A 26,825-nucleotide genomic window follows, 5' to 3' on the forward strand; every position below is an offset into this window, starting at 1 on the left:
TTTTAAGATACATTTTTTATTTAAAAGCATAACATTACAAAGTTTGAAAAATAAAAAAAAGATTTTAACTATTTTTTGTTTGCTTTGTTTTCTTGTTTTTAACTTACTATTTTGAATGACAAAAAAGTGGCTCTTATATATTTGTCCGAAACCCTTGATAATATCTTTGTTTAAATAGCCTGAAACAGTTAAATTATTATGTACTAAAAACATTTACTGTACTCTCAGACTGACTCATATAAAATAACCTCATTTGTCAGGAGAGAGAAAGGTACATACAAAGTAGTAAATTATGAGTTTTGACAAAAGTAATAGGCATTTTTAGTTATTTAAATAAATTAAGGAAACATCCCAAAAGACATTTATACAGTAAAAAAAAAAAAAAAAAGTAAATCATTTCAGGAAAAATAAACTGTATTATTACATTTAAATAAACATGAAAAAGATACTTGGATGATGGTTTTAATTTATCCAATAGTCTTCATGAAGGTTTTGTAGCTGATGGCAATGGAGCTTTTCCTTTCCACTTAGCAGCTTTTTCCATTTTCATCTGTAAATTTAACATATTTATTGATATAACTTGTAAACCATTCTAAAGAAAATAAAAACTTGCAGAAAACTCATTCAGATTCATGTCACAACCATTCCACAGTTATTAAGCTGCTAAATACAAAAGCCAAAATCTGTTAAAGGGACATAATTACACATTTTTAAATGGTTTTATTTTAATTTTACAGAAGCATTTTAATAAAAGTAACATGAATATTGCTTTAGAGAAAAAAAATTAATTTCAATTGCCACTAAAATTACAAGTGCTAAAATGACTAAACTTACATCCAGCCTATGCGCATTCCCAATAGAGTTATATAATGCACCTAATCCAGCTGGATTCTCTCTGGAACGTGGACTGCTTTAAGGATAGTTTCCTATAATTCTGGTTTCTATATTCCCAGTTACCTTTCTAAAAGCCTTTTCCTCCTCCATTGTAGTTAAAGCAAAAAAGCAGCACACATACCCTAAGCAGTGGCCTTCTAACTTTTTAGACACATAGAGACCTTTTCCAGGGGATTAAAGACCCCAGAGAACACAAATCCAACCTGCCTCCTACTCACTACCACTCACATTCACACACACCAATTTCCAGAGGCAACCCCACTGCCTTACCTCTGCAAGAGAAGGGGAGAGCAAGTCAGGGCCCATGGTAGAAGGCAGGGCCTCCGACCTTCTGAACTGATAGGAATAATATCAAGAAACCAGGAGAGACCTGGTAAAACCAGTCTATCCAATCTTATCAAACTGCAAGTAATACAAGCTTCCAATCATAAAACCAGATTAATCCAACCTCTGTCTCCTCCACATTTATTCCCTCTCTCGCCTCTTTGAGTTGGGTTGGGAACCTCATTCGGACACCATACACTCATATCATTCTTGCAAACCGTATCAAACAACAGGTCATCTGAAGGACCCCCAAAAAATACCCTATTCTAGGGCAAAAATTATAGGTTTTGATGTCAAATAGAAGAGAAAGTGAATCCTACTTCTACCATTTATTAAGCATTTGGGGCAATTTATTTAACAGTTTTACATTTGTAAAAAAAAATGTCATAGTAATAGCTACTCCTCAGGGTTGTTCTAAAGCTGTAAATAATATATATAAAGATCTAGGCACTTAAGCACTCGATAAATGCTAGACCCTTTTCCTCACTCATTTAAAGCCAAGTGCTAGATTTGTAGAAACATAAATTTTTAAGAAGCAAAGATGCCAAAATACAAACAAAAACCAAAGCAGTGTTTGTCATTTGAAATAGTACGTAGCAAACACATCCATCAACCATCTAGTCTTTTTTTTTTTTCTTTTTGAGACAGTCTCGCTCTGTCGCCCAGGCTGGAGTGCAGTAGCACAATCTCAACTCATTGCAACCTCTGCCTCCCAGGTTCAAGTGATTCTCCTGCCTCAGCCTCCCAAGTAGCTGGGATTACAGGCATGCACCATCACACCCAGCTAATTTTCGTATTTTTAGTTGAGATGGATTTACACCATGTTCACCAGGCTCATCTTGAATGCCTGACCTCAAGTGATCGGCCCACCTCGGCCTACCGAAGTGCTGGAATTACAGGCGTGAGCCACTGCCTCAGCAAAAGACCATCTAGAGTCTTAAAAGCAAAGATACCTGCTCCTCTTTCTTTTGTTTGTTTTGGTTTTTTGTTTTTGTTTTTGTTGTTTTCTTTTGTTTTTTAAATTTCCTGGCAGGAATACAGTGCTTTGCACCTAGCAGACCTTTGATATTTGTTTCCTTAATAAAATTCTCCTTTCTTGGGGAAAAGAGACCAAGAATCATCCACAGCAGAAGAAAATAACTTGAACTGATATAGAAAAGCAACTTCTCAAGAGGATCTAAAAGCAGTGGGTAAACTATGTTACCACAGAGGTCTCACTCATCAAAGCCCACTTACACTCAGCATAGATTCTTCCCTGCCAGATGTTGCCAATGATTAGCAAAGAATGCAAGCAAAAACCAGATACACACATGGCATTGCTCTTGCGAGAGGCTCTGAACTATCAGACACACAGCTTCCTAATGATCCAAATGGTTTTGGAGTAAAAGACGACTACTAATAGCACGTATGGTACGTGTCACCTCAGAGGAAGTTATTTAGGTATAGGCTTCTTAGTTTTTATACTCCATTAATCACACATGGTGGAGAGTTTATAAGCTGTATCTCATAAATCTACAAATCACAGAGGCTAGAAAGTTATAAACTACATCTCATAAATCCATAAATTCCAGGTTTATGTTATTTTTTTTTCCCCAAGACAGAGTGCTGCTCTGTCGCCCAGGCTGGAGTGCAGTAGCACAATCTCGGCTCACTGCAACCTTGCCTCCTGGGTTCAAGCGATTCTCCTGCCTCAGCCTCCTGAGTAGCTGGGATTACAGGCGCATGCCACCATGCCCAGCTAACTGTGTGTGTGTGTGTGTGTGTGTGTGTGTGTGTGTGTGTGTGTGTGTGTGTGTTTAGTAGAGATGTGGTTTCACCGTGTTGGCCAGGCTGGTCTCAAACTCCTGACCTCATAATCCGCCCACCTCGGCCTCCCAAAGTGCTGGGATTACAGGCATAATACACCCAGCCTATAATAAACAATCTTGACAGGCCAGGTATATCCTTTAAAACATTCACAGATAAGAATTCCTCTCCTTATCTTCTCACAAGCAAACACCATTGGCATGTTTTCAAAGCAGTCAAAACTCCAGGTTTCTGGAGAAGGGATGGAAGGAATTCTAGAATCCAGTCTCCCATAAGCCTGTGAGGAAAAACTAAAACTTGGCCGTGAGTGTGTGTATTCCAAGAATGAAGAGTGATATGATTATAACTTTATACCCTGATGCTGCTGCAAAAGTTGCCTTTTCTTCCATCACTCTGACCATTTCATCTCCCTCGCTGACATCCTACCACACCTCTTTCCCCTTGCTATGGTCTGAATGTTTTTATCCCCACAAAATTCATGTTGAAATCCTAACCTCCAATGTAGCGGTATTAGGAGATGGGCCCTGTGGGCAGTGATTAGATCATGAGTGCAGAGCCCTCATGAATGGGATAAGTGTCCTTATAAAAGAGGCCTCAAGACCCATCATGCCCCTTTTACCATATGAGGACACAGCAAGAAGATGCTATCTGCGGACCAGGAAGCAGGCCTCCACGAAACACCAAATCTGCCGGCACCTTGATTAGACTTCCCAGTCTCTGAAACTGTGAGCAATAAATTTCTATTGTTGATAACCCACCCAGCTTTACGGTATTTTGTTACAGCAGCCCAAACAGACCCTTAAACCACAACTTTTGAAAAGAACTTTCTGCAGGGATGGAAATGCCTTGTGCTATCCAATAAGGAGGCCACTAGCCACATGTGGCTACTAAGCACTTGAAATGTGATTGGTATGACTGAGGAAATAAACATTTAATTTTTAAAATTTAAATTTAGCCTTATAGAGCCCCATATGGAGACTGACTAAAGCATGGATATAGAATGTTTCCATCACTGCAGAAATCTCTATTTTCTAGCTCTGACTTAAATTCTGTCCTTTCCCCTTCGACTTCAAAATTCTTAAGCTACTCTGTCTCCAACTTACTTCCTGAATTTACTTAATGTTCAACTTTTTCCATCCTTTCAGTTACTCAACAAGCTCTTGTCTAAGAGTCGTACAGGATACAACAAAAAGTGGCGGGAGTATCTTTACTTTTGTGGAGTTTATTACCCGGCTGGAGAGATAATGATGTCCACGAAACAACAACCCTAAAGAAAGTACTTGCAGCCATGTGGCTGAAATACTATTCCCCACACCTCATTAAGCCAACATTCTTTCATCTAGTAAAACAAAAAAACAAAATAAAACTCTCAAATATGAACATGGCCATGAAACATATCAAAAGTATAAGAAGTTGACATGTATGAAAGTATCAATTATATTTGTGTTAACTTTTTTAATTTTCCATAAATTCATAACTCACTAAAAACCTATCACACACAAAGCACTGTGCTAGGTGCTAGGGAAAATATAAAGATGAATAAAACACTGTGCTTATCTCCAAGGCATTTACACCCTGGTGAACTGAGTCACTTTCACTTACAGCTGTGAACACATCAAGACTTCACTTGTTGAGCCCTGGAAATTGTTAAAATATGTTTATGTTTAATGTTCCGTTTCTTAAAGAATATTGGGTAATTTTTTTTTTTTTTTTTACATGGAGTTTCACTGTCACCCAGGCTGGAGCGCAGTGGCACAATCTTGGCTCACTGTAATCTCTGCCTCCCAGGTTCAAGTGATTCTCCTGCCTCAGCCTCCCAAATAGCTGGAATTACAGGCCTACACCACCATGCCCGGCTAATTTTTGTATTTTTTTTTAGTAGAGACGGGGTCTCCCCATGTTGGACAGCCTGGTCCCAAACTCCTAACCTCAGGTGATCCGCCTGCCTTGGCCTCCCAAAGTGCTGGGATTACAGGCGTGAGCCTCTGCGCCCAGGTGTGTATTGGGTAATTTGAACGAGTCTGGATACACCTAAAAGCCTCTAAGAAGAATAAGTAATACATATTAAGAATTCAAAACAGATGCCAGGCGCGGTCGCTGACGCCTGTAAGGCCACTCCTTTGGGAGGCCGAGGCAGGCGAATCGCGAGTTCAGGAGATCGAGACCATCCTGGCTAACACGGTGAAACCCCATCTCTACTAAAAATACAAAAAATTAGCTGGGTGTGGTGGCGGGCGCCTGTAGTCCCAGCTACTCCGGAGGCTGCGGTAGGAGAATGGCGTGAACCCGGGAGGCGGAGCTTGCAGTGAGCCGAGATGGCACCACTGCACTCCAGCCTGGGTAACAGAGAAAGGCTCCGTCTCAAAAAAAAAAAAAAGAATTCAAAATATACTCAATCTTTATTTGACAAATATTTTTAAATAAAAAATAAAGGTACACGTATAAAAAAAGAAATTCAAGATACATATAATTTACAAATCTGCTGATATTGATGTTTATTACTGACAATTTTATTTGCACATTTATCCAATCTTTATGGCCTTCATAAATAAACCAGTGTATTAAATATCATGTTATTCTCTAGCCCTGTTTCTGCGTAAATTATTCTAATAAGCCTCAAGGCCTAGTACCAACTGTGAGTAAAGACTTTATAAATTATTTTCAAGGATGTTCCACATTCAATATATAATCATTCTAGTGCGTTTGCTACAAGTAAATGCTTAGTGCAAGTGGATTTCCTCAAAAACCTACCCTTTCCTGGTATCGTCTCTCAAAGAAAGCCATATCATCCTCTTCAGGTCTCCTTAATGAAGAAACTTGACTACTTGTACCTACTAACAAGGAAAAAAAAATCTAAGTAATGTATTTATATCATTACATATTCCCCTGAAATAAAAGAAAGAAAATTTTCTCCTGCCAGGTGATAATGTTTTATTTTTCAAACTAAAAATGGCCTAAATGAATAATTGGTCATACTACCTAATTCTCTCTTTTTAGAGAGAATGGCATCACAGGACAAAAGTGTTTTTCACTAGCAAACATTCCCAAACAGTCCACAGTTCATATTAAATAGCTATTCCATATAAGAGTACACTTAGTTTTGTCCCACTACTTTTTACATTTTATAACTAGAAATCCATGTTACACTTTGAGATAATGCACAAAAGTAATTATTGAGGTTTGGTATTGGCAACCATAGTAATGATAGTACCTGCTTCAAAATGTTTCAAAACTCATCTATTTTATCCATGTTTCACGGTACTCACTTTGTAAAATGGATCAAGCACTAATTTACATGCTGAAAGGAATTTTTAAAATTGCTTCTGTAGGAAAAAGTCTGGTTTTCTTGGTAGGTGCCCCAAGAGCCTAATTTCATAGAAAAGTTCACCTTCGTTGCAAGTGAATATCTTCACTGGGTCCCTTCATTTCCAAAGCAGAATAGCATCAGTTTCTAAAGCATATGAATTCACCCTCAATCAGCAACATGTAACTCCAGACAATCACCAGAGTAGAGCTACAGTCTGTCAACTATCTTTCACAAAAGTCTTACTGAGAAGAGTCAGAAGGGATGGATGTTTAGAATAAGTGTTATCTACCCATTCCTCTGGAAACTCTGGGTATATCCCTGGATCATGTGGGACCATTTGAGCCAAACCTCTTCCAGACTCATCTACATTGAGTTGCATTATAATGGCATATTACTATTTATCTAGTAAAATGGTATACCCCAACTCTTCAAAGGTGACTATCAGGCCAGGTGCAGTGATTCACACCTGTAGTCCCAGCACTTTGGGAGGTGGAGGCAGGTGGATTGCTTGAGCTCAGGAGTTCGAGACCAGCCTGAGCAACATGGCAAAACCCTATCTCTACAAAAAATTCAAAATTTAGCTGGACATGGTGGTGCATTCCTGTAGTCCCAGCTACTCAGGAGGCTGAGGTGAGAGATCACTTGAGCCAGGGAGGTGGAGGTTGCAGTGAGCCAAGATCACACCACTATACTCCAGCCTGGGTAACAGAGCAAGACTCTGTCTCAAAAAAAAAAAAAAAAATAGAAGCCGGGCGCGGTGGCTCAAGCCTGTAATCCCAGCACTTTGGGAGGCCAAGACGGGCAGATCACAAGGTCAGGAGATTGAGATCATCCTGGCTAACACGGTGAAACCCCGTCTCTACTAAAAAACACAAAAAGCTAGCCAGGCGAGGTGGCGGGCGCCTGTAGTCCCAGCTACTCAGGAGGCTGAGGCAGGAGGATGGCGTAAACCCGGGAGGCAGAGCTTGCAGTGAGCTGAGATCTGGCCACTGCACTCCAGCCTGGGCGACAGAGCAAGACTCCGTCTCAAAAAAAAAAAAAAATAGAAAGAAAGAAAAGGTGACTATCAGAAACAAGCAAACATCTGCTGTATTTGCTGAAATACAGCAGCAACTTTTACTTTAGCCACTAATCACTGAGGATCACTACACTGACTTAAAATCCAGCATGCCAGCCCAGGAGCAGTGATACATAGCTACAATCCCACTGCTTTGGGAAGCTGTGGCAGGAGGATAGCTAGAGGCCAGGAGTTTGAGACCAAACTAGTCAACAAAGCAAGACCCTGCTGCAAAAAAAAAAAAAAAAAAAAAAAAAGTTTTTTTAATTACCCAGGTGTGGGGGCACAACTGTACTCCTAGCTATGTGGAAGGCTGAGGCAGGAAGATCACTTGAGCCCTGGAGTTCAAGGTAACAGTGAGCCATGATCATACCACTGCACACCAGCTTGGACAACAGAGCAAGAACTTGTCTCAAAAAAAAAAAAAAAAAATTCCAGCATTGGTGTAACATTCATTAGCACTGAAGAACTCAGGCTTCCTCCTGTCTAAGAAAGAAAAACATATAATTGACTGCACTTTCCTCTGTGCCTTGGCTGCCACTAAACTCAGTCAAAACTGAAGTTTAAACAAAGTAATTACATCAACCTTGAAAGCTGCCACAGTTGTGTCCTTTTCTTGGCTTCTTACTTCTATATATATTTCATCACTATGTACTAAGTTGTATGTTGCTTTTGCAAGCAGCCTTAAAATCCCTTATGGGGAATGTCTAGATGTATGAAAATACAGATAAATCAAAGAAAATTCTCATTTTAAAACATTCTAAAATACTAAATTTTAAATACCTAATAAGTCATACAAATTTATTCTTCTTGTTTTCAATAAGGGAAATATAGAATACTGGTGCTTAAAAATGAATTGTACCTGCTCTTAATTTATAAATGATAAAACTCTGCTAACCTATGGTTATCACTGGATTACGCCTCTTTGGGAAAACCCAAAGGCAATTAGTCCACCAGAGGGCCCTCTTATTCAGACACCAGAGCATGTACCAGAACAAGGTTTAAAACTTCAAATTATAGTATTACCAGAATCCTTTAAATTCTCGGAGTTAGCTATTTTTCCCAACACAAAATGAAGTTGCTTGCTTTTTCTCAGTGTGTGGCTTACATAAAAGAAAGTAAAATGATAGCTTAACTTGAAGTTAAATTATCGTAATAATGAAAAAAAGAGAGATGCCTAGAAAACAAATCAAAGCTCCATATTCTAATTTACTACATCCAAAAACAGTTCTAAACTTCATTTCATTACCATCTGTTAATGTCTCTGGAGAAGAACTAGATGATGCTTGAAATGCTTTTAGGAATGGGTTGTCTACTGCCGTAATGGGAGATTCTAAAAATTCAACCGAAGGTGCACCTGAGAAAACAATACATGGAGAATAAAAATTAAATATTTACAGGGATACAAACAAGTTATTACTTCTTTTTTTTTTTTTTTTTTTTTTTGAGACGGAGTCTCGCTCTGTCGCCCAGGCTGGAGTGCAGTGGCCGGATCTCAGCTCACTGCAAGCTCCGCCTCCCGGTTTACGCCATTCTCCTGCCTCAGCCTCCTGAGTAGCTGGGACTACAGGCGCTCGCCACCTCGCCCAGCTAGTTTTTTGTATTTTTTAGTAGAGACGGGGTTTCACCATGTTAGCCAGGATGGTCTCGATCTCCTGACCTCGTGATCCGCCCGTCTCAGCCTCCCAAAGTGCTGGGATTACAGGCTTGAGCCACCGCGCCCGGCCTACAAGTTATTACTTCTAATATAAATAAATTGGAACCTCAGCAGAATCATTAGAAATTCCTTCTATAAAAAGAAAAAAAAAAATTAGACTGGGTGTAATGGCTCATGCCTGTAATCTTAACACTTTGGAAAGCCAAAGCAAGAGGATTGCTTGAGGCCAGGAGTTCAAGACCAGTCTTGGCAACATAGGGAGACCCCATCTCTACACACAAAAAAAATACAAAAATTAGTCGGACATGGTGGCGTGTGCCTGTAGTCCTAACTCCCTGGAAGGGTAAAGCAGGAAGATCACTTGAGCCCAGGAATTTGAGGCTGCAGTGAGCTATGATCACATCACTTCACTGGATCCGGCCTGGGCAACACAGTGAGACTCTGTCTTTTTATTTAGATTTTTATCTGACACATAAAGTAAAAGCAAATGGGTAAAAGTATTCTGCACATTTCTGAGAACTTTTTTCACAGAAGAAAAGAATATTATGTACCTATGTTAGCATAGAAGTTCAAAACCCTAATATGTAATACTTATAAAACACTATCAAAAGCAAGACATTCATAATAAGGACCCTCTGGCTGAAAAGGGTAGAATAAGTGTATTTTTACTTTATTCCTTACTAGGAAGCCATCTGAAAACAAAGTATGAAAAATAAAGAAGAAAGTGCCTTCTTCAGTGAAATGAGGAAACATCCACAACTCCAAACCATAAACTAGAAAGACTAATTGCTAAATACATTGACTTCTGGACCAAAAGGAAGGAAGCTTCGGAGAAAATGTGTAGCTGCTCTGCCTTCTTCACAAACCACCACCTTCCCCCCACACTGCTATCTCTATACCACAGGTGAAGGAAAAAGTGAACTTTTGGTCCTAACTGGGTTAGAAGTTAGCCTCATCTTATAAACAGTGTGGGATGATTGCTCCGTCTCTCCCCACGCCGCCCCCTCTATCCCCAGTGGCTCCGATGGGGCATGTGGGAATATGAGCGAAGGCTCTGGCCCACGCAGGTCCTTGTGCTGCCCTCTGGCGGTTGCAAGTGCTACTGATCTCAAATGCTCAACTTGAATTTAATAAGTTGGTCTCTCAGCTTGATAGGGCCTGGTAGCCTTATGCTTGCTCCCACTGTAAGTATAGACTCCCTCAATACCTGTCACTTCCTCTATTGAGTCCCCCAGATTAGGGGACCCACCTCCAGCTCTGCCCCCTGCTATGATAGACGGCATGGCTGGCCCACTGACTCACAGGTCAGCTGCCTTCTCACACCCCCAGAGAGCTGGAAATTATGGACTCTTTCCACATCAAAAAGGAACCAAATTCCAGCAAGAGGTTTCCTTGGTCTAGGTATCTACATGGCTAATAGATCTGGAGTCCCTCTGCCCCTAGGTTCCTTTACACCTGAAATCAGAACAGAAACATCTTATATTTCCTCTCCTTAACTCTCACCTTTCTTCACCCCACCTTCTTTCATGGACCAAAAGGAAGAGGTTTCCTTTCTCTATAAAATCATGTGTCACATAAGACATTTTAGTCACCAATGGGCTGCATATACAATGGTGGCCCCATAAGATTATAATAGGGCTGCCCTATAATAGTGTAACATTTTATTGATTTATTTTGAGGCAGGGTCTCGCTCTGTCACCCAGGCTGGAGGGTAATGGTGCCATCACAGCTCATTGCAACCTCTACATCCCAGGCTCACGTGATCCTCTCACCTCAGCCCTCACCAAGTAGCTGGGATTACAGGCACACACACAATACCATGCCCGAATAATTTTTTGTATTTTTGTAGAGACATGGTTTCGCCATGTTGCCCAGGCTGGTCTCAAACTCCTGGGCTCAAGCTATCTGCCTGCCTCAGCCTTCCAAAATGCTGGGATTACAGGCATGAGCCACTGCACATGGCCCATTTTATTTTTTTATGCCATATTTTTACTGTACCTTTTCTATATTTAGAAAAATTTAAATATACAAATACTCACCATTGTGTTACAACTGTCTACAGCATTCAGTACAGTAGCATGATGAACAAGTTTGTTGCCTAGGAACAAAAGACTATACCACGTAGCTAGGTGTGTAGTACACTCTACCATCTAGGTTTATATAAGTACACTCTATGATGTTCACATAACAAACATCAACTAACAATGCATTTTCCAGAATGTATCCCCATCGTTTAGTGGCACATGACTATACCTTTGAAGATACTTAGTGTTAAAATACTAGAAGTCTCTAAAAGGCAAAGATGCCAGCTACCACCATTATTTAGCATTGTTCTGGAAGTACTAGCCATTTTGACTGGTCAAGAATAAGAGTCATAAATATTGGGAAGGAAGAGGCAAAAACATTATTTTTTAAAAATAAACTAAAAATTAAGTAAAAACTCTAAGATTAAGTAATAAGAATGGTAACAAAAGCAATGAAACACTTTTGCTTTTTTATAAACAAACAATAATCAGTAAGAAGATATAATGGAAGAAAAAATATCTCATGTATGATACTAATGAAAAAAAATTGGCCAGGAATGGTGGCTTACACCTGTAATCCCAGCACTTTGGGAGGCCGAGGCAGGCAGATCACCTGAGGTCAGGAGTTCGGGACCAGCCTGGCCAACATGGTAAAACCACGCCTCCACTAAAAATACAAAAATTAGCCGGGCATGGTGGCACGCACCTGTAATCCCAGCTACTCAGGAGGCTGAGGCAGGAGAATCACTTGAACCCAGGAGGCAGAGATTGCAGTGAGCCAAGATCATGCCACTGCACTCCAGCCTGGGAGACAGAATGAGACACCATCTCAAAAAAAAATTAAATACCTAGAAATAAACTTAATAAGGTTGTGCAAGCCTTCTGGGATAACAACTTCAGAATTCCACTTAGCTGCACAGACAAATAAATGAAAAGATAATATTTAAAAATATCAGTTCTACATGATGGCTTACACCTGTAGTCCCAGCTACTCAGGAGTCTGAGGTGGGAAGATTACTTGACCTTAGGAGTTTGAGACCAACCTAAGCAACACAGTAAGACTCTGTCTCTAAAAAAAATATAAAACGTAAAATATTAGCCAGGCATAGTGGCATGCGCCCATAGTTGCAGCTACTCAGGAGGTTGGGTGGGAGGACTGCTTGAGTCCAGGAGTTCAAGGCTGCAGTGAGCTATAATCATATTACTGCAGTCCAGCCTGGGAAACAAAGCGAAACCCCATCTTAAAAAGAAAAAAAAATTATTTCTACATTCATCTACATATTCAGTGTGATCTCAATTAAAATAATAGAGTGTTTATACCTTAACAAAATGATGCCAAAGTTCTGAAAGAATTAAAACGTAAGAATAGGTCAGGAAAATTCTGAAGCAATAAAATGAAGTCATAAATATTAACTAATTTATTTATTATAAAGCTGCAGTAACAAAAACAATATAGTAGCTGTACACAAATAGCCAACAATGTGGCAGACTAGGGAGCCCACAGAAATCTTCGGGTTGAACCCAACCCTGCTACTTCTTAGTTGAATAACACTGAGCATGTTATTTTACTTCTCTGTGCTGCGTATCCTCATCTGTAAACTAGGAATAATAATCTAACTCACAGAGTTGTTGTGAGGATTAAGTGAAATAATATATGTGATGTGGCTCAAACAACTGCTGGTAGTACAAAGTTGCAGTCATCAAACATGATCATCATCATCATCATTTTTTGACACTGGTAGTTGGGTTTTCTTTAGCTGTTGCTTGAACCTAACACAATTACGCACCCATAAAACTACAGAAGAATTTACTTATGAAATTTAAGAAGCTAGTTATAAAATTACCTAGAAGAGAAAATGCACAAAAATATCAAGACAATCTTGAAAACAATCACAAAGACGAGGAATTTACCACATCAAATATCATGACATACCAGGAAGCTATCACAAAAAAATAAATATATATATATGTATAAAATATTGGCACAGGATAGACAAATGGGCCAATGGTACAAAATGGAGAATATGACAGAATATGGTAGAGTTTCCATGGAATACTATGCAGCCATAAAAAAGAATGAGTTCATGTACTTTGCAGAGACGTGGATGAAGCTGGAAGCCATCATTCTCAGCAAACTAATGCAGGAACAGAAAACTAAACACCGCATGCTCTCACTCACAAGTGGGAGTTGAACAATGAGAATACATGGACACAGAGAGGGGAACATCACACACAGGGGCCTGTCGGAGGGTGGGAGGCGAGCGGAGGGAGGGCATTAGTACAAATAGCTAATGCATGCAGGGCTTAAAACCTAGACGACAGGTTGATAGCTGCAGCATATCACCATGGCACATGAATACCTATGTAACAAACCTGCATGTTCTGCACACGTATCCCAGAACTTAAAGTAAAATAAAAATAAAGAATACGGTAGAGTGTCAGATGATTTGGGAAAGAATGGTGCTTGAATAACTGGCCATCAATTTAGACAAAAACTGAAGTTAGACACATCTACCTCACACTTTCACAAAAAATAAATTACAGATATATGAAAAAGCTAAACATAAAAAAATACTAAAATAAAATGCAGGAGAATATATTTATAAAACTGAAATAGGAAAGGCCTGTCTCCAAAATTTTTAAACTGTAAAGAAAAAAAAAATTAAGTTAAAAGACAAATGACAGGTTGAGAGAAAATGTCTGCAAAATAAATAACAAAAAAAATACAGAATAATAAAAAGACTTCCTATAAGTCAATGATAAAAGATAAAAACAAAAAAAAATGAGCAAGGGATATGAATAGGCCATTCACAGAAAGTGAAATGGCCAATAAATATGAAAAGATCCCTGTCTCACAAATAACCAGGGAAATCAAATTGAAACAACAACGACAATTTTACACATCAGACTGGCAAAAAAATCAAGTTTAATAATATCAATGATTAGCCTAAATGTGAGGAAATAGGCAAGCTAAAGCATCAGTAGAGGAAGTAAACACAAGCAGAGCATTTTTGGAGGACATTTTGGCAGAATGTATTAGAATTTTACAGGTTAACATGCTCCAGTAGTTTTACTTCTCTGTATCTACCTTAGAGTCAAATTCATGTAAGGATACAGGCAGACAAATTCAAGGATTTTCTTGGCAAGATTGCTTGTAATGGCAAAAAAAGATGGAAATCTAAATGTCATGAACAAGGAAATGATTAGATAAACTGCTATATCTATAGTGTGGAATACCATACAGCAGTTAAAAAGAACGAAGTAGACTTGTGTGTCCTGACACAACAGGCCTTTACATTTTTCTAAGCTAAAAAACAAGTAAAGCCAGGTATGGTGATGCATGCCTGTAATCCCAGCTACTAGGAAGGCTGAGACTGGAGGATCGCTTGAGCCCAGGAGTTCAAACCTAGCCTGGGCACCATAGCAAGACCCTATCTCTTAAACAATAAATACAAATAATTTTTAAAAATTAAAAAGTAAATAGTAAAATTGTATGTTAAAGAGAAAAATTAATTGATGATAGCAAATTACCCTCGGGGAAAGAATCAGACAAAGAGAAGTATTCAAGGGTGCTTTGCAATTAATTTCTCTTTTTTTTCCACTTAATTTCTAGTGTTTGAATATTTTACAAGAAAATATACACTTGTATGGGCCTGGCATAGTGGCTCACACCTGTAATCCCAGCACTTTGGGAGGCTGAGGCAGGCGGATCACCTGAGGTCGGGAGTTTGAGACCAGCCTGACCAACATGGAGAAACTCCATCTCTACTAAAAATACAAAATTAGCCAGGTGTGGTGGCACATGCCTGTAATCCCGGCTACTCGGGAGGCTGAGGCAGGAGAATCGCTTGAACCTGTGAGGCTGAGGTTGCAGTGAGCCGAGATCGCACCATTGCACTCCAGCCTGGGCCACAAGAGTGAAACTCTGTCTCAAAAAAAACAAAAAAAGAAAAGAAAATATACACTTGTATTTATGTAATTTTTAAATGAAAAAATACATGCTTGTTGTAAAACAGAAAAAAAAAAAAAACTTACACACAAGTGTTTCGAGCAGACAGGGAACACATTCTGCTCCCCAGTCCCACTCAGCTCTCAGAAGGATCCATCTACCTTTAACAGTTTAGAATAGATCCTATTAAACTTTCCCTACATTATTTACAACATATATGTATGCAAGAAGATATATGTGTGTGCACACACATACATATTTTACTATAGAAGTGATTACATGTATATACATGTATGTTCATATACACACATGAACATAAGCCTACTGTTTCCAAAATGAAATGGATACAATAGCATAAGTTACATACAGTAGAGTAACAGGTAAACTATATCATATCAAATAAAATAAATATTATTCAGCTATTTCAAACAATGGAGATGTGGATTCAAATTTGAGTACAAGTATTGGGATGAGAATGATCTCTGCCACGTGCTTTCTAAATTCTATAATGACAATACATTGTATGGTAGCAATAAAACCTCTTTCTTGGATACTAAATAGGTCTGAAAAAATAAAAAATAAAATAAAAATTTTAAAAACCTCTTTTAAAAAATAAAAATCAAATGAGAGAATGTTTTCTGAAAGAAAAATACTATGAAGTGCTTAACAAAGATAAGCCTTCACTATTGCTAGCATACATAAAAACAATACGATGGGCTCACATTTCACATAGCATCACTTACCAATCCCACTGTCATCTAACCGCATGTAGCCTTCCGCCAGCGAGCTGAAACCAGTTAATCCTCCCATGGCTGCATAAGGAACATCCTGTCCCACTGGTTTTCCCTGAGCCAATCTTTCTTGCTTAGTTTCCACTACTGTGTCATGGGCATATGCAGGCTGACCACAAGCACAAGTGAAGCAGCTATGGAATCCTGAACACTTGGAACCTGAATCAAGATGTAAAGGGAGTTAAATTCTTAAAGGTCCTATGTTGTCTACCCTAAAGACACTTAGCCTGGCAAAAGCCAGCTGAATCTAGATCCTCTGGCCCCTGTAACTCTTACCTCCAGCCACTGAACTCCTTCCTAGCCACTGTTCTTACTTCTAAAACATGCTAAAGTAGTAACTGGATACAACACAGGAAAAAAAAAAAACTGCAAAACACAAGGACTAAAAGAAATTGAAGAGCCAGGTAATGCAGGCCCTCTCCTCAAAAACGGAATTATAAGCGGCATGGCAGGGACAGCCCAGTGGCCAGGACCAGGTGAAGAGATAATGTAGAAATCTTCCTACAGATCAACTCCCCATAAAAGCCAAATTGGAAGGCCAATCTGTAGACACAGAAAGGGTGTAGTGGAATCTTGTTCAGCAATAAAAAGGAAAGAAGTATTGATATAGGCTACATGGATGAATCATGAAAACATCATGCTAAATGAAAGAAGTCAGTCACAAAAGACCACATATTCTATGATTCTACTTATATAAAATGTCCAGAATAGGCAAGTCCAGAAACAGAAAGTAGAGTATGGGTTGCCTAGGGCTGGGGAGAGAGCAAAGTAAGGAATTACTCCTAGTGAATATGGAGTTTCTTTTTGGGGTGAGAAAAATGTTCTGAAGTGTATTGTGCTGGTGGTTACACAACATTCATGCTGATTATAAAAAATCATGAAGCTGCACATTTTAAATAGGTTAATTGTATGACATGTGAATTACGTCTTAACAAAGTTGTTGTATGAAAAAAATCAAGCCATATTGTAATGGAGGCCAGAATATACCATTAACAAAATCTTTACCCACTCACACCTCTGACAAACATATATGGGAACAGCCAGGCGCAGTGGCTCACACCTGGAATCCCAGCACTTTGGAAGGCCAAGGTAGGGAGATCACTTGAGGTCAGGGGTTTGAGAACAGCCTGGCCAACATGGTAAAACCCTGTCTCTACTAAAAACACAAAAATTAGCCAGGTGTGGTGGCGGGTGCCTATACTCTCAGCTACTTGGGAGGCTGAGGCAGGAGAATCACTTGAACCCTGGAGGCAGAGGTTGCAGTGAGCCGAGATCACACCACTGCACTCCAGCCTGAGTGACAAGAGCAAAACTCTGTTAAAAAATAACAATAATTATTTTATATATATATATATGAACCAAGGCATATAAATAAATCAGTTTTCTCCAACTACTTCCATATTCAGCCAATGAAACATTTATTCCTGCCACTGTCATTAAAAATATTTTATTATATACTTCATCATAAGATTTCAACTCAAACTACTATAAAAACAACTGGATTGACTATCTCCTGAAGGAAACTAATGGACTAGCACTCTACCTAGTTCAATGGATGATCCAGTGTAAGGGCAAAAGGCGTAGAGGTTGGAATTTGGGTACAGGTATTAAGGTAAGGGTGCTACTGCAAACAAAGTATTAAAATGATCATGCTATGTTAATCTATCAGCAAGCCATAAAAATTTTTTGACTTATAAAATGCTTTTTTAAAATCTATGAATAGAATTTAGTTGATTCAACTCCCATATTCGAAAATTTGAATCAGATCACATCTGGTAATTCTTTTTTTTCTTCTTTTTTTTTTTTTTTTTTTTTTTGAGACGGAGTGTCGCTGTGTCACCCAGGCTGGAGTGCAGTGGCCGGATCTCAGCTCACTGCAAGCTCCGCCTCCCAGGTTTACGCCATTCTCCCACCTCAGCCTCCCGAGTAGCTGCGACTACAGGCGCCCGCCACCTCGTCCGGCTAGTTTTTTGTATAGAGACGGGGTTTCAACGGATTAGCCAGGATGGTCTTGATCTCCTGAACTCGTGATCCGCCCGTCTCGGCCTCCCAAAGTGCTGGGATTACAGGCTTGAGCCACCGCGCCCGGCCCCTACATCTGGTAATTCTTTAAAATCCATTACTATTACTTAAATTATCTGAACTACATGAAATGAGGGTTTATGATTATCAAGCATACCATTAACTCTGAATTCTTCCACAAAAATGAAATCTTAGAGTATCTATCCATTGAATTTTCCTTAGTTGTTTCATGTTAACGCTATAACTGAATGTTAACTCCACAACTAATACAATTGAATATTAACTCTACAACCAGTACAAAGGCACGTTAAATATTCAAGGAAGACGTATAAACATTCTGAGTTTATGTGTTTATAATTATATAACTCACATATATTGCACATAAAGCCAGGCGCAGCACTGTGCTGATCAGCAAAGTGTTTGCACCTGCAGCGAATGGGCTGGCTGCCATTCAAGGGGACATAAAGGTAAGCCCTGCACTGGCAGCCAGTCACTCGGCAGGGCAGATCAATGGGGCGCTGCTGAGGAATCGTTTCCAAGTCAGTTTTATGTTGTTTATACCTAAAAAAATGAGAGAGAGAGAGAAATCTGAACACAATATAGGTATTATCAAAAATTACAATTTCTATTATATTAAAGGCAGATACGATTTTTTAAATTATTATTGTTTTATTATTCTTCATAGTAAGGTGAAAATAAACTCTCCTACATATAGTACTTGTATCAGCTATGTTGCTTTGGTCAGAGGAAATCTTCACTCTTTTAGATTTCTATTTTTAGTTATTTCAGAAGCTGTTTCACAGCAATACAAAGAATAATTATATAATTTCCTCAAAACACTTACCTCTACAGATTCCTTAATATAGAAGCACAACCTAAGAGTATGAAAAAGTTCAGGTCGGGTGCAGTGGCTCAGTCCTGTAATCCTAGCACTTTGGGGGGCCGAGTCAGGCGGATCACCTGAGGTTGGGAGTTCGAGACCAGCCTGACCAACATAGAGAAACCCCGTTTCTACTAAAAATACAAAACTAGCTGGCCATTATGGCACATGCCTGTAACCCCAGCTACTCAGGAGGCTGAGGCAGGAGAATTGCTTGAACCCAGGAGGCAGAGGTTGCGGTGAGCCAAGATCGCGCCATTGCACTCCAGCCTGGGCAACAAGAGCAAAACTCTGTCTCAAAAAAAAGAGAAAAGAATGTTATTTTTATCAAAGTGCATTACTTAAATTTATTTCCATATGTTTGCTACTTAAAATAGAAATACATTCAATAAACGCGTATTTATGTAATTTATTTTAATATAACTTTTGACTTCAAAATAAATTATCAATATTTTTGAAAGCCAAAGCTCCTCCTTATACTACTGTGATTTTCTTAAATAAGACCACTCACTTTCTTCTCATAGGTGATATTCAGTAAAATAATACTAAATTTATTATTCTCAATATTAATCAAAGAAAAATCCAAATTAAAATGAGATACCATTTTAACTTAGCAAAAAGAGTCAAAGTTTTTTAAAACTATATGTAATACACAATGTTATCAAGACTATTACGAAAGGGCCAGGTGCCAGTGGCACATGCCTGTAATCCCAGCACTTTGGGAGGCCAAGGCAGGTGGATCACTTGAGCTCAGGAGTTCGAGACCAACCTGGGCAACACGATGAAACCCCGTCTCTTCTAAAAATACAAAAATTAGCCAGGCATGGTGGTGCATGCCTGTAGTCCCAGCTACTCGAGAGCCTGAGGCAGGAGAATCCCTTGAACCCGGGAGGCAGAGGTTGCAGTGAGCTGAGATTGCGTCACTGTACTCCAGCCTGGGCAACAGAGTGAGGTTCTGTCTCAAAAAAGAAAAAAAGAGTGTTACAAAAGAACAAATGCTATTTAATAATGTTTCAAGAAATGTTAAAAGGTCCATTATTTGAACCAGAAATTTCATTTTTGGAAAATATATCCTAAGAAAATAATTCCATTTATAGAAAAAGCTTTATGCATACCAATAATATTAGCAATAGTACTTACATCAGCTACATGATACACACACCCACACAACATAAAAGAACTAGTAAGTAAATTACTAGACAACAGGTTTTCAAACCTTTTAGCAGTGAAACCCCTTTGTCAAATAACATCTTTTATAGAACGAGAACACATAAAACAAATGCAGAATTGGTTAGAGCAAGAGGAAGAACAGAATAGAGTTTCCCCTTCTCCTAACCCGCCCTTCCACCTGGCACACCCTCAAGGCTCTCTCCCAGCTCCGGAGAACACAGATAAACACCACTGGACTAGCTGGACTAGCTGGCAGGTGTTTAAAATCTTGTTTTTGACCAGCACATAACAACGTGGAAACATATTTCTGTGATTTCTGTCATTAAAAAGTGGCTCAGTATTTTACGCAAACACATAATTAACAACAGTTAAATGAACCATGTAAAGAAAAAGTCAGGCCGGCACAGTGGCTCATGCCTGTAATCCCAGCACTTTGGGAGGCCAAGGCAGGGGAGGCAGCCTCAGGATCACCTGAGGCTAGGAGTTCGCGAGCAGCCTAACCAACATGGAGAAACCCCATCTCTGCTAAAAATACAAAATTAGCTGGGAATGGTGGTGCATGACTGTAGTCCCAGCTACTTGGGAGGCTGAGGCAGGAGAATCGCTTGAACCCATGAGGTAGAGGTTGTAGTGAGCCAAGATCATGCCATTGCACTCCAGCCTGGGCAAGAAGAGTGAAACTCTGTCTCAAAAAAAAAAAAAAAAAAAAAAAGAGGAAAAAGAAAAAGTCATACAGATATTGTAAAAAAACCAAAACAAAACAAAACTAGCAGCTGGCTTTGGGTAGTGAGCTGCTTCTCTATATTGTATATAGAATATATTCTGTTTCTATATATCCCCCATTTTCCTTAATAATCATATATCACTTTTATGGTTGGGGGAAAAGTTTGGAAGAAATCTCACTGAGTGGATCAGTACTAAATACAATAACTTCTCCATCAAAGTTGAGTTGGGTCAGCTGAGCATGGTGGCACACATGTGTAATCTGAGTACTTTGGAAAGTCCAAGGTAGACAGATCACTTGAGCCCAGGAGTCTGGGCAATAAAGCCAAACCACTTCTCTACAAAAAAATACAAAAATTAGCTGGATGTGGTGGCACACGCCAAGAAAAACAGTATAAGAACTGTACAAAAACACAGTGTCTCTGGCCCCAGCTACTTGGGAGGCTGAGGTCAAAGGATCGCTAGAGCCCAGGAGGTCGAGGCTGCAATGAGCAAAGATCATGCCACTGTACTCCAACCTGAGTGACAGAGTAAAACCCTGTCTCAAAAAAAAAAAAAAAGTTGAGTTGGATCAGTTCTGATGTTCAAGTCCATGCTGTATAAGTTATACAGAGATTAGAAAGTGGCACTAAATTTGTGTAAGAATAAATTATAAAACTATCACAAACTTACCAAACCCCTCTTTAATTCTGAAAGATATCAACACATCTCTTATCCTCCATTCCTCCTCAGTGTTTTTAGCTGGGGTTGCTAAATAAATTTATAGTCAATCTATATACAACATTACTCATCCTAGCAACTGCCTAACAAACTCTGGCAAACTGCAACTCTAAATAGCAACTATACAAAGAGTCTCTGTGAAAGAGCCCCAGAAATTGCTATCAGAATAGGGTGGTTCCTCTTGGAACCGAAAGTTAAAGTTGCTGCCTGAAAACATGGAATAGGTTCAGAGACTTTTCTGTGAAGCAGCTTAGGTATTCTGAACTTTACAACTGTAAGACAGTAGCAAAATTTAAAGTAGAGCACACACACAGCAAAACGCAAAGTTCAGATACAGACAACTCAAGTCAAAAACTGGAGCCTCACTTACTTCCTTTCCTTTAGGCACTTTTCTTGGAACATGACCATTTGTAATGCAAAGCAGTGTGCTTGTTTGTTTAAAGAGAGGTATCAACATAGCAGATCCTTAAGGTATAAAAGGCCATTAGTAAATTTGAGGAGAAATGTTTATACTTATAGATGGACAGCATGATCAGTGTGGGCCAATTCAAGCAATGCTTAAAGTAGTTCCTCAGTCTGATGACCCATTCTCTACCTTCTCCAGTGATGTGAGATGTAGGTAGACTCTGCTCCCCAGTCAAACTGAAAGACCCCTGGCAAAGCCACAGGGCCAAACATTTTTACCAATGGCAAGAGAACTGCTTAAGATGGTAAGACTCCATGATGAGCGCTAATAGGATATGATGGAAAAATTTTAATTATAGCTTTAAAAACCTGTAGATAATTTTTGTGGGGTTTGTTTCATTTTTTTGTTTTATTTTGTTTTGTTTTGAGACAGAGCCTCATACTTGTCACCCAGGCTGGTGTACAGTGGCATGATTTTGGCTCACTGCAACCTCACCTCCCAGGTTCAAGCAATTCTCCTGCCTCAGCCTCCCAAGTAGCTAGGATTACAGGCGCGTGCCACCACACTCGGCTAATTTTTTGTATTTTCAGTAGACACAGGGTTTCACTATGTTGGCCAGACTGATCTTGAACTCCTGACCTAGTGATCCGCTCACCTCGGCCTCCCAAAGTGCTGGAATTACAGGTATGAGCCACTGCGCCCGGCCAATTTTTGTTTAAGAGACAAGGTTTCACTCTTTGTCACCCAGGATGGAATGCAGTTGCACAATCACAGCTCACTGCAGACTAGAACTCCTGGGCTCAAGCAGTCCTTCTGCCTCGGCCTCCCAAAGTTCTGGGATAACAGATGTGAGCCACCATCCCCAGCTGATAATTTCTACTCTACTACATAAAGGACAATTGTTAAATGTTTCTCAGTCATCACAATTTGTAGAAGTAAGATATGCTTAGCTTTTTATTTTCTAATTATCAAAAAACTTTGCAATAAAGTATCTTACCTATGTGTACAAAAGCACAGTGTCTCTGGGCCCACAAGTTTACAATCCATCCCTGTTGGTGACCGCCAGCTCACAAATAATCTGTTTTGTAAGCGCAGAGGTAAAACTTTTCTTTTGTATTCTTCATATTCTTCAGGAGTAAAAAGTTTCCCTCCATCATCCTCACCAACAATTCTACAATAAAAATATATATTTCTCTTAAACTTTGAGTATTTATTTTCCGGGTGAGCTATGACCAGGCCACTGCAAATATTAAATAAATTTGTAAGCTTTTATTTTATAAATCTGTCTTTTCTGACAGATGTGGCAGGCCAGGTCTCCGTAACACCTTTTACTGCACTGACTGAGTGGTGAAGTTAAATACTAAAAGCTGATAGAACCAGTGTCCTTATACAAAGGCTGGAAAGTAACAACAGCCCACAAAGAGTTTTGCCCAGGCCTTTCCTGGGCCTTGCAGCATGACAAGACAACGAAGGAATTCTTAAAGGACCCATTTAGGACTAAACAAGTTTTATTGGGGGTCTGAAGAAACTCCCCAGACCTCCACAAACAAGTTTATTGGGGGTCTGAAGGAACTCCCCAAACCTCCATGATTTAGCACGAGACAAGACAAGAGTAATCACCCAGCACCTGGACCCATTTAAATTAAGTAAATTACTGAGGCTCCAGAGGAAGGTCTTCAGGACTCAGATCTTAGTTATAGATTAGAAGTTAACCATTTATGGCTTTAGATAAATGCACACTTACACATAAACATATAGCTTAAAAGGTATATAAGCTCTGGAAAACTTTGTAATTTTGAGTTAGTCTGCCAATATCTTCCAGGCCTTCTCCCTATAACCAGTTACAGAAATAATCTCCCTTCTTTCCCAGTTCGTCTGAATCGCATTATTGGGCCACGAGAATAAGCAGCCCAACCCTCGGTTTGATCCAGAAACATAGGTGCCTCAGCCATGAACCTAGTGATGGGTGAGAAAAGAAATCTTTTCTCCCTTAACTTCCTATACAAGAGGGTTATTAATAGGAAAAACAATGAATTCATAACGCAACTTTACTGATCCAGGTTTATCAACAGAGGATTACCACATATTCATCTCAGTTTTTCCTTTGATACTGAAGCAAAGATTCTCATTCTTCTCATTAAAGGTAGAGCCTTAACTGCTAAAAATTCTAACATTTTCCTCCTTTGAAAATGTATCCCAAAAAAGTACAAAAAATATCAAAGCAGAAGCCAATATGACTAATTTCCATACCTGTCTCCAAACCCTGGCCAGGGGTTTAAACACGTGGAACCTAAATACACACTTGGTTCAGCAAAAGCTCAAACTACATTTGTGTATTAGGTAATCAGGTTTATCATTGTTTAATTTCAGAAGTAAGAACCCAAAATTTTATGGGAAAATATTAAGCCCCCACTATTTCTATGAAACGAAATTAAGAATTGGCCTCCCTGGAGGAAAAGAAAGCACACCTAAAAGAAGTTTTTCCAAAACTGAAGACATTTCTCCCTGAAAATACTCCCCTTGAAAAGTCACAAAAAGTGATATTTGTAGAATGCTACATGCTTTTTTCCATACTTTGAAGCCTTTAGCTGAGGTAGAAAATAAAAACCATTGCTCTATGTGCTTGCCATTAAAAAAAAAAGGAAAACCAATGTATAAGCTATGAAATAATCAAAACTATCTTCTTTACACAGACAATCTAGATACATAATAGCAAAGAAACAAAGGGCATTTATTTCTGAGTTAAATTTTGGGCCATTTCAGTTTCTTGTACCTATTAAGAATACCAACAGGTATTAAGATCTTAAGATAAATACGGATCTTTAAAAGATCTTTTAAAAGTAAGATGTCATTGGTATTTAAGTACTAAACCAGTGCAACTCAAATTTTATTGTACTTACAGAATCCCCAGGGGATCTTGTTCAAATGCAGATTAAAACTCACAGCACAGTGGCTCACACCTGTAATCCCAGCACTTTGGGAGGCTGAAGCAGGCGGATCACTTTAGGTCAGGAGTTCGAGACCAGCCTGGCCAATATAGCAAAACCCCGTCTCTACCAATAATGAAAAAATTAGCGGGGCGTGGTGGTGGGCGCCTATAATCCCAACTACTCTGGAAACTGAGGCACTGAGAATTGCTTGAACCATGGAGGCAGAGGTTACAGTGAGCTGAGATAGCGCCACTGCACTCCAGACTGGGCAGCAGAGCAAGACTCTATCTAAAATATATATATATATATATTTATATACCTGTATATAAATGTATAAATATATATGTGTATATATGTTACTCCCACAGTGTGAGTAACAAGCCTGCATGCTTCCCCTCCCAACTGACTCCCACCAAAGCACCTAGACAAGACCAAATCCAGGAAAACTCTTAGGAAGGAAAGTTTGTTTCCTTCTAAACTCATATTTTGACTCATCTTCCCACCCCACCTTCCCAGCCCACCTTTTCACATCTAGGCACTCAAGTCCTGTTTTCCCCACTTTTCTAAAATCCTGACGTCAGTAAAGGACCTAATAATCTCTTTCAGAGGGAAATGTTTCAAGTTATTTATGATTGCAAAAATAATTTCCCAGCTGGGCACGGTGGCTCAGGCCTGTAATCCCAACACTTTAGGATGCCAAGGCGGGCGGAGCCCAGGAGTTCAAGACCAGCCTGGGCAACATGGTGAAATCCCGTCTCTACAGAAAATACAAAAATCAACTGGGCTCCTGTAGTCCCAGCTACTCGGGAGGCTGAGGCAGGAGAATCACTTGAACCCAGGAGGTGGAGATTGCGGTGAGCCGAGATCGCGCCACTGCACTCCAGCCTGGGCAAGAGTCAGACCCTGTCTCAATAAAATAAATAAATACATAATTTCCCACCAGGTCTGCCCTAACATGTTCGGAGCTAGGCAAGAATTAACTGGAGGCCCACAATTCACATATCTAAATATCCAAGTTATCAGTCAACACCAGCTCCAGCAACTTGCTCCCAGGCAATAGCTCTGGAGAACTGGAGGCTCAAGGAGCCGGCTCTGCTCTGCGCGACGACTGGATGGTGGTTGTTCTGACCCTGAACCGGGCGTGGGAACTGACCCCATCAAGCTCCTAGCCCTTATTCTTCTAGCTCAGAATCTCCAGGCAGTTCTAAGGGTTACCGAAAACTACACCAACGGGGCAGTCGGAGCGCGGGAGAGCAGTCAGCTGGGGGGCCGTCTGCGCGCACACCTCTGGGTCATGTGGGTCGCCAACGATGCCGCCGAGGAGGCCCTGTCGCTCGCTCCGGCCTCCCTGGCCGAGCCTGGAGCGTCTCCCCTCTGCTTGTACACACACATCCTCCAGCCCCAACTCCGCGTCCTCTGGCGGCCCTCTCCAGGACTTCCCATCCGCCCAGATTCCGGACGATCAAAACCCCCAGGAAGCGGAAAAAGAGCGCGTCGCTGCAGGTGCACCAGCCTCGGTCAGGACCCAGGACAATTAGCCGGGTCCTCAGGCCAAAGGAGCGCCTACGTTTCCAGTTTCGGAAGGGGTTTCTCCAGAACACCAAAACACCAGTCGGTGCCTTTCTCCTAAAACCAGCACCTCGGGGTGGGGAGTGCGTTCAGAAGTTCACGGTTGACCCTATTACTGGGTTAATTTGATGCATGCTAACTTCTATAGCCTCTAGTACTCGATGTGAATGTTTTCAATGGCCATTTAAAAAACAGTTGGACCTCTGTATCAACTAGAGTTAGCCATCCTTCTTGGAAGGGAGCAGAGGGACCTCTTAAATGGCATCGGAAGACTCATCATTGCATAGAACTGCGTGGCCCTACAATATTTAATTAGGCAAAGACGAAACTGGAATTAATCTAGGCCTCCCCCAACAACCCAGGCAAAGATTCAGGGAACCCCCGCGGACACCCGCCGGGCCCCTGCCCTCGCCCTCAGCCCAGGGATCGTGGCCCCTCGGAGCGGCGAAGGGCCGGCCCGGAGCCACAGCCTCACCTCCTATACTCCAGGTACTCGTCCACTGCCGCCGCGCCGCGGGGAGGCAACGTCAGCCGCTCCATGGCCGGTGGGGAAGCCAAAGGCGCCCTCCCTGCTGGCCCGCCGACCGCGAAGCCCC

At 40.2% G+C, this 26,825-nt stretch overlaps 1 protein-coding gene across 4 annotated transcripts; it reads right to left on the reverse strand.

Moving 5' to 3' along the window:
- Positions 1 to 26,825, reverse strand: FAM221A (family with sequence similarity 221 member A). Of its 4 annotated transcripts, none has more exons than XM_015447634.4 (7): positions 26,705 to 26,825; positions 22,728 to 22,901; positions 18,202 to 18,392; positions 15,762 to 15,968; positions 8,638 to 8,745; positions 5,776 to 5,855; positions 1 to 550 (listed from the first exon to the last, which is right to left on the reverse strand). In XM_015447634.4, exons 1-7 carry the CDS (start codon positions 26,767 to 26,769, stop codon positions 482 to 484), a joined length of 894 nt encoding a protein of 297 aa, XP_015303120.1. In that variant the 5' UTR covers positions 26,770 to 26,825; the 3' UTR covers positions 1 to 481. The 4 variants fall into 4 exon arrangements, with proteins under 4 accessions (XP_015303120.1, XP_005550033.1, XP_045244857.1 ...); XM_005549976.5 differs by having other exon boundaries at positions 5,776 to 5,858; XM_045388922.3 differs by lacking the exon at positions 22,728 to 22,901 and having other exon boundaries at positions 5,776 to 5,858.

The sequence above is a fragment of the Macaca fascicularis genome, chromosome 3, assembly GCF_037993035.2.
Source record: "Macaca fascicularis isolate 582-1 chromosome 3, T2T-MFA8v1.1".
Classification (NCBI taxonomy): Eukaryota; Metazoa; Chordata; class Mammalia; order Primates; family Cercopithecidae; genus Macaca; species Macaca fascicularis.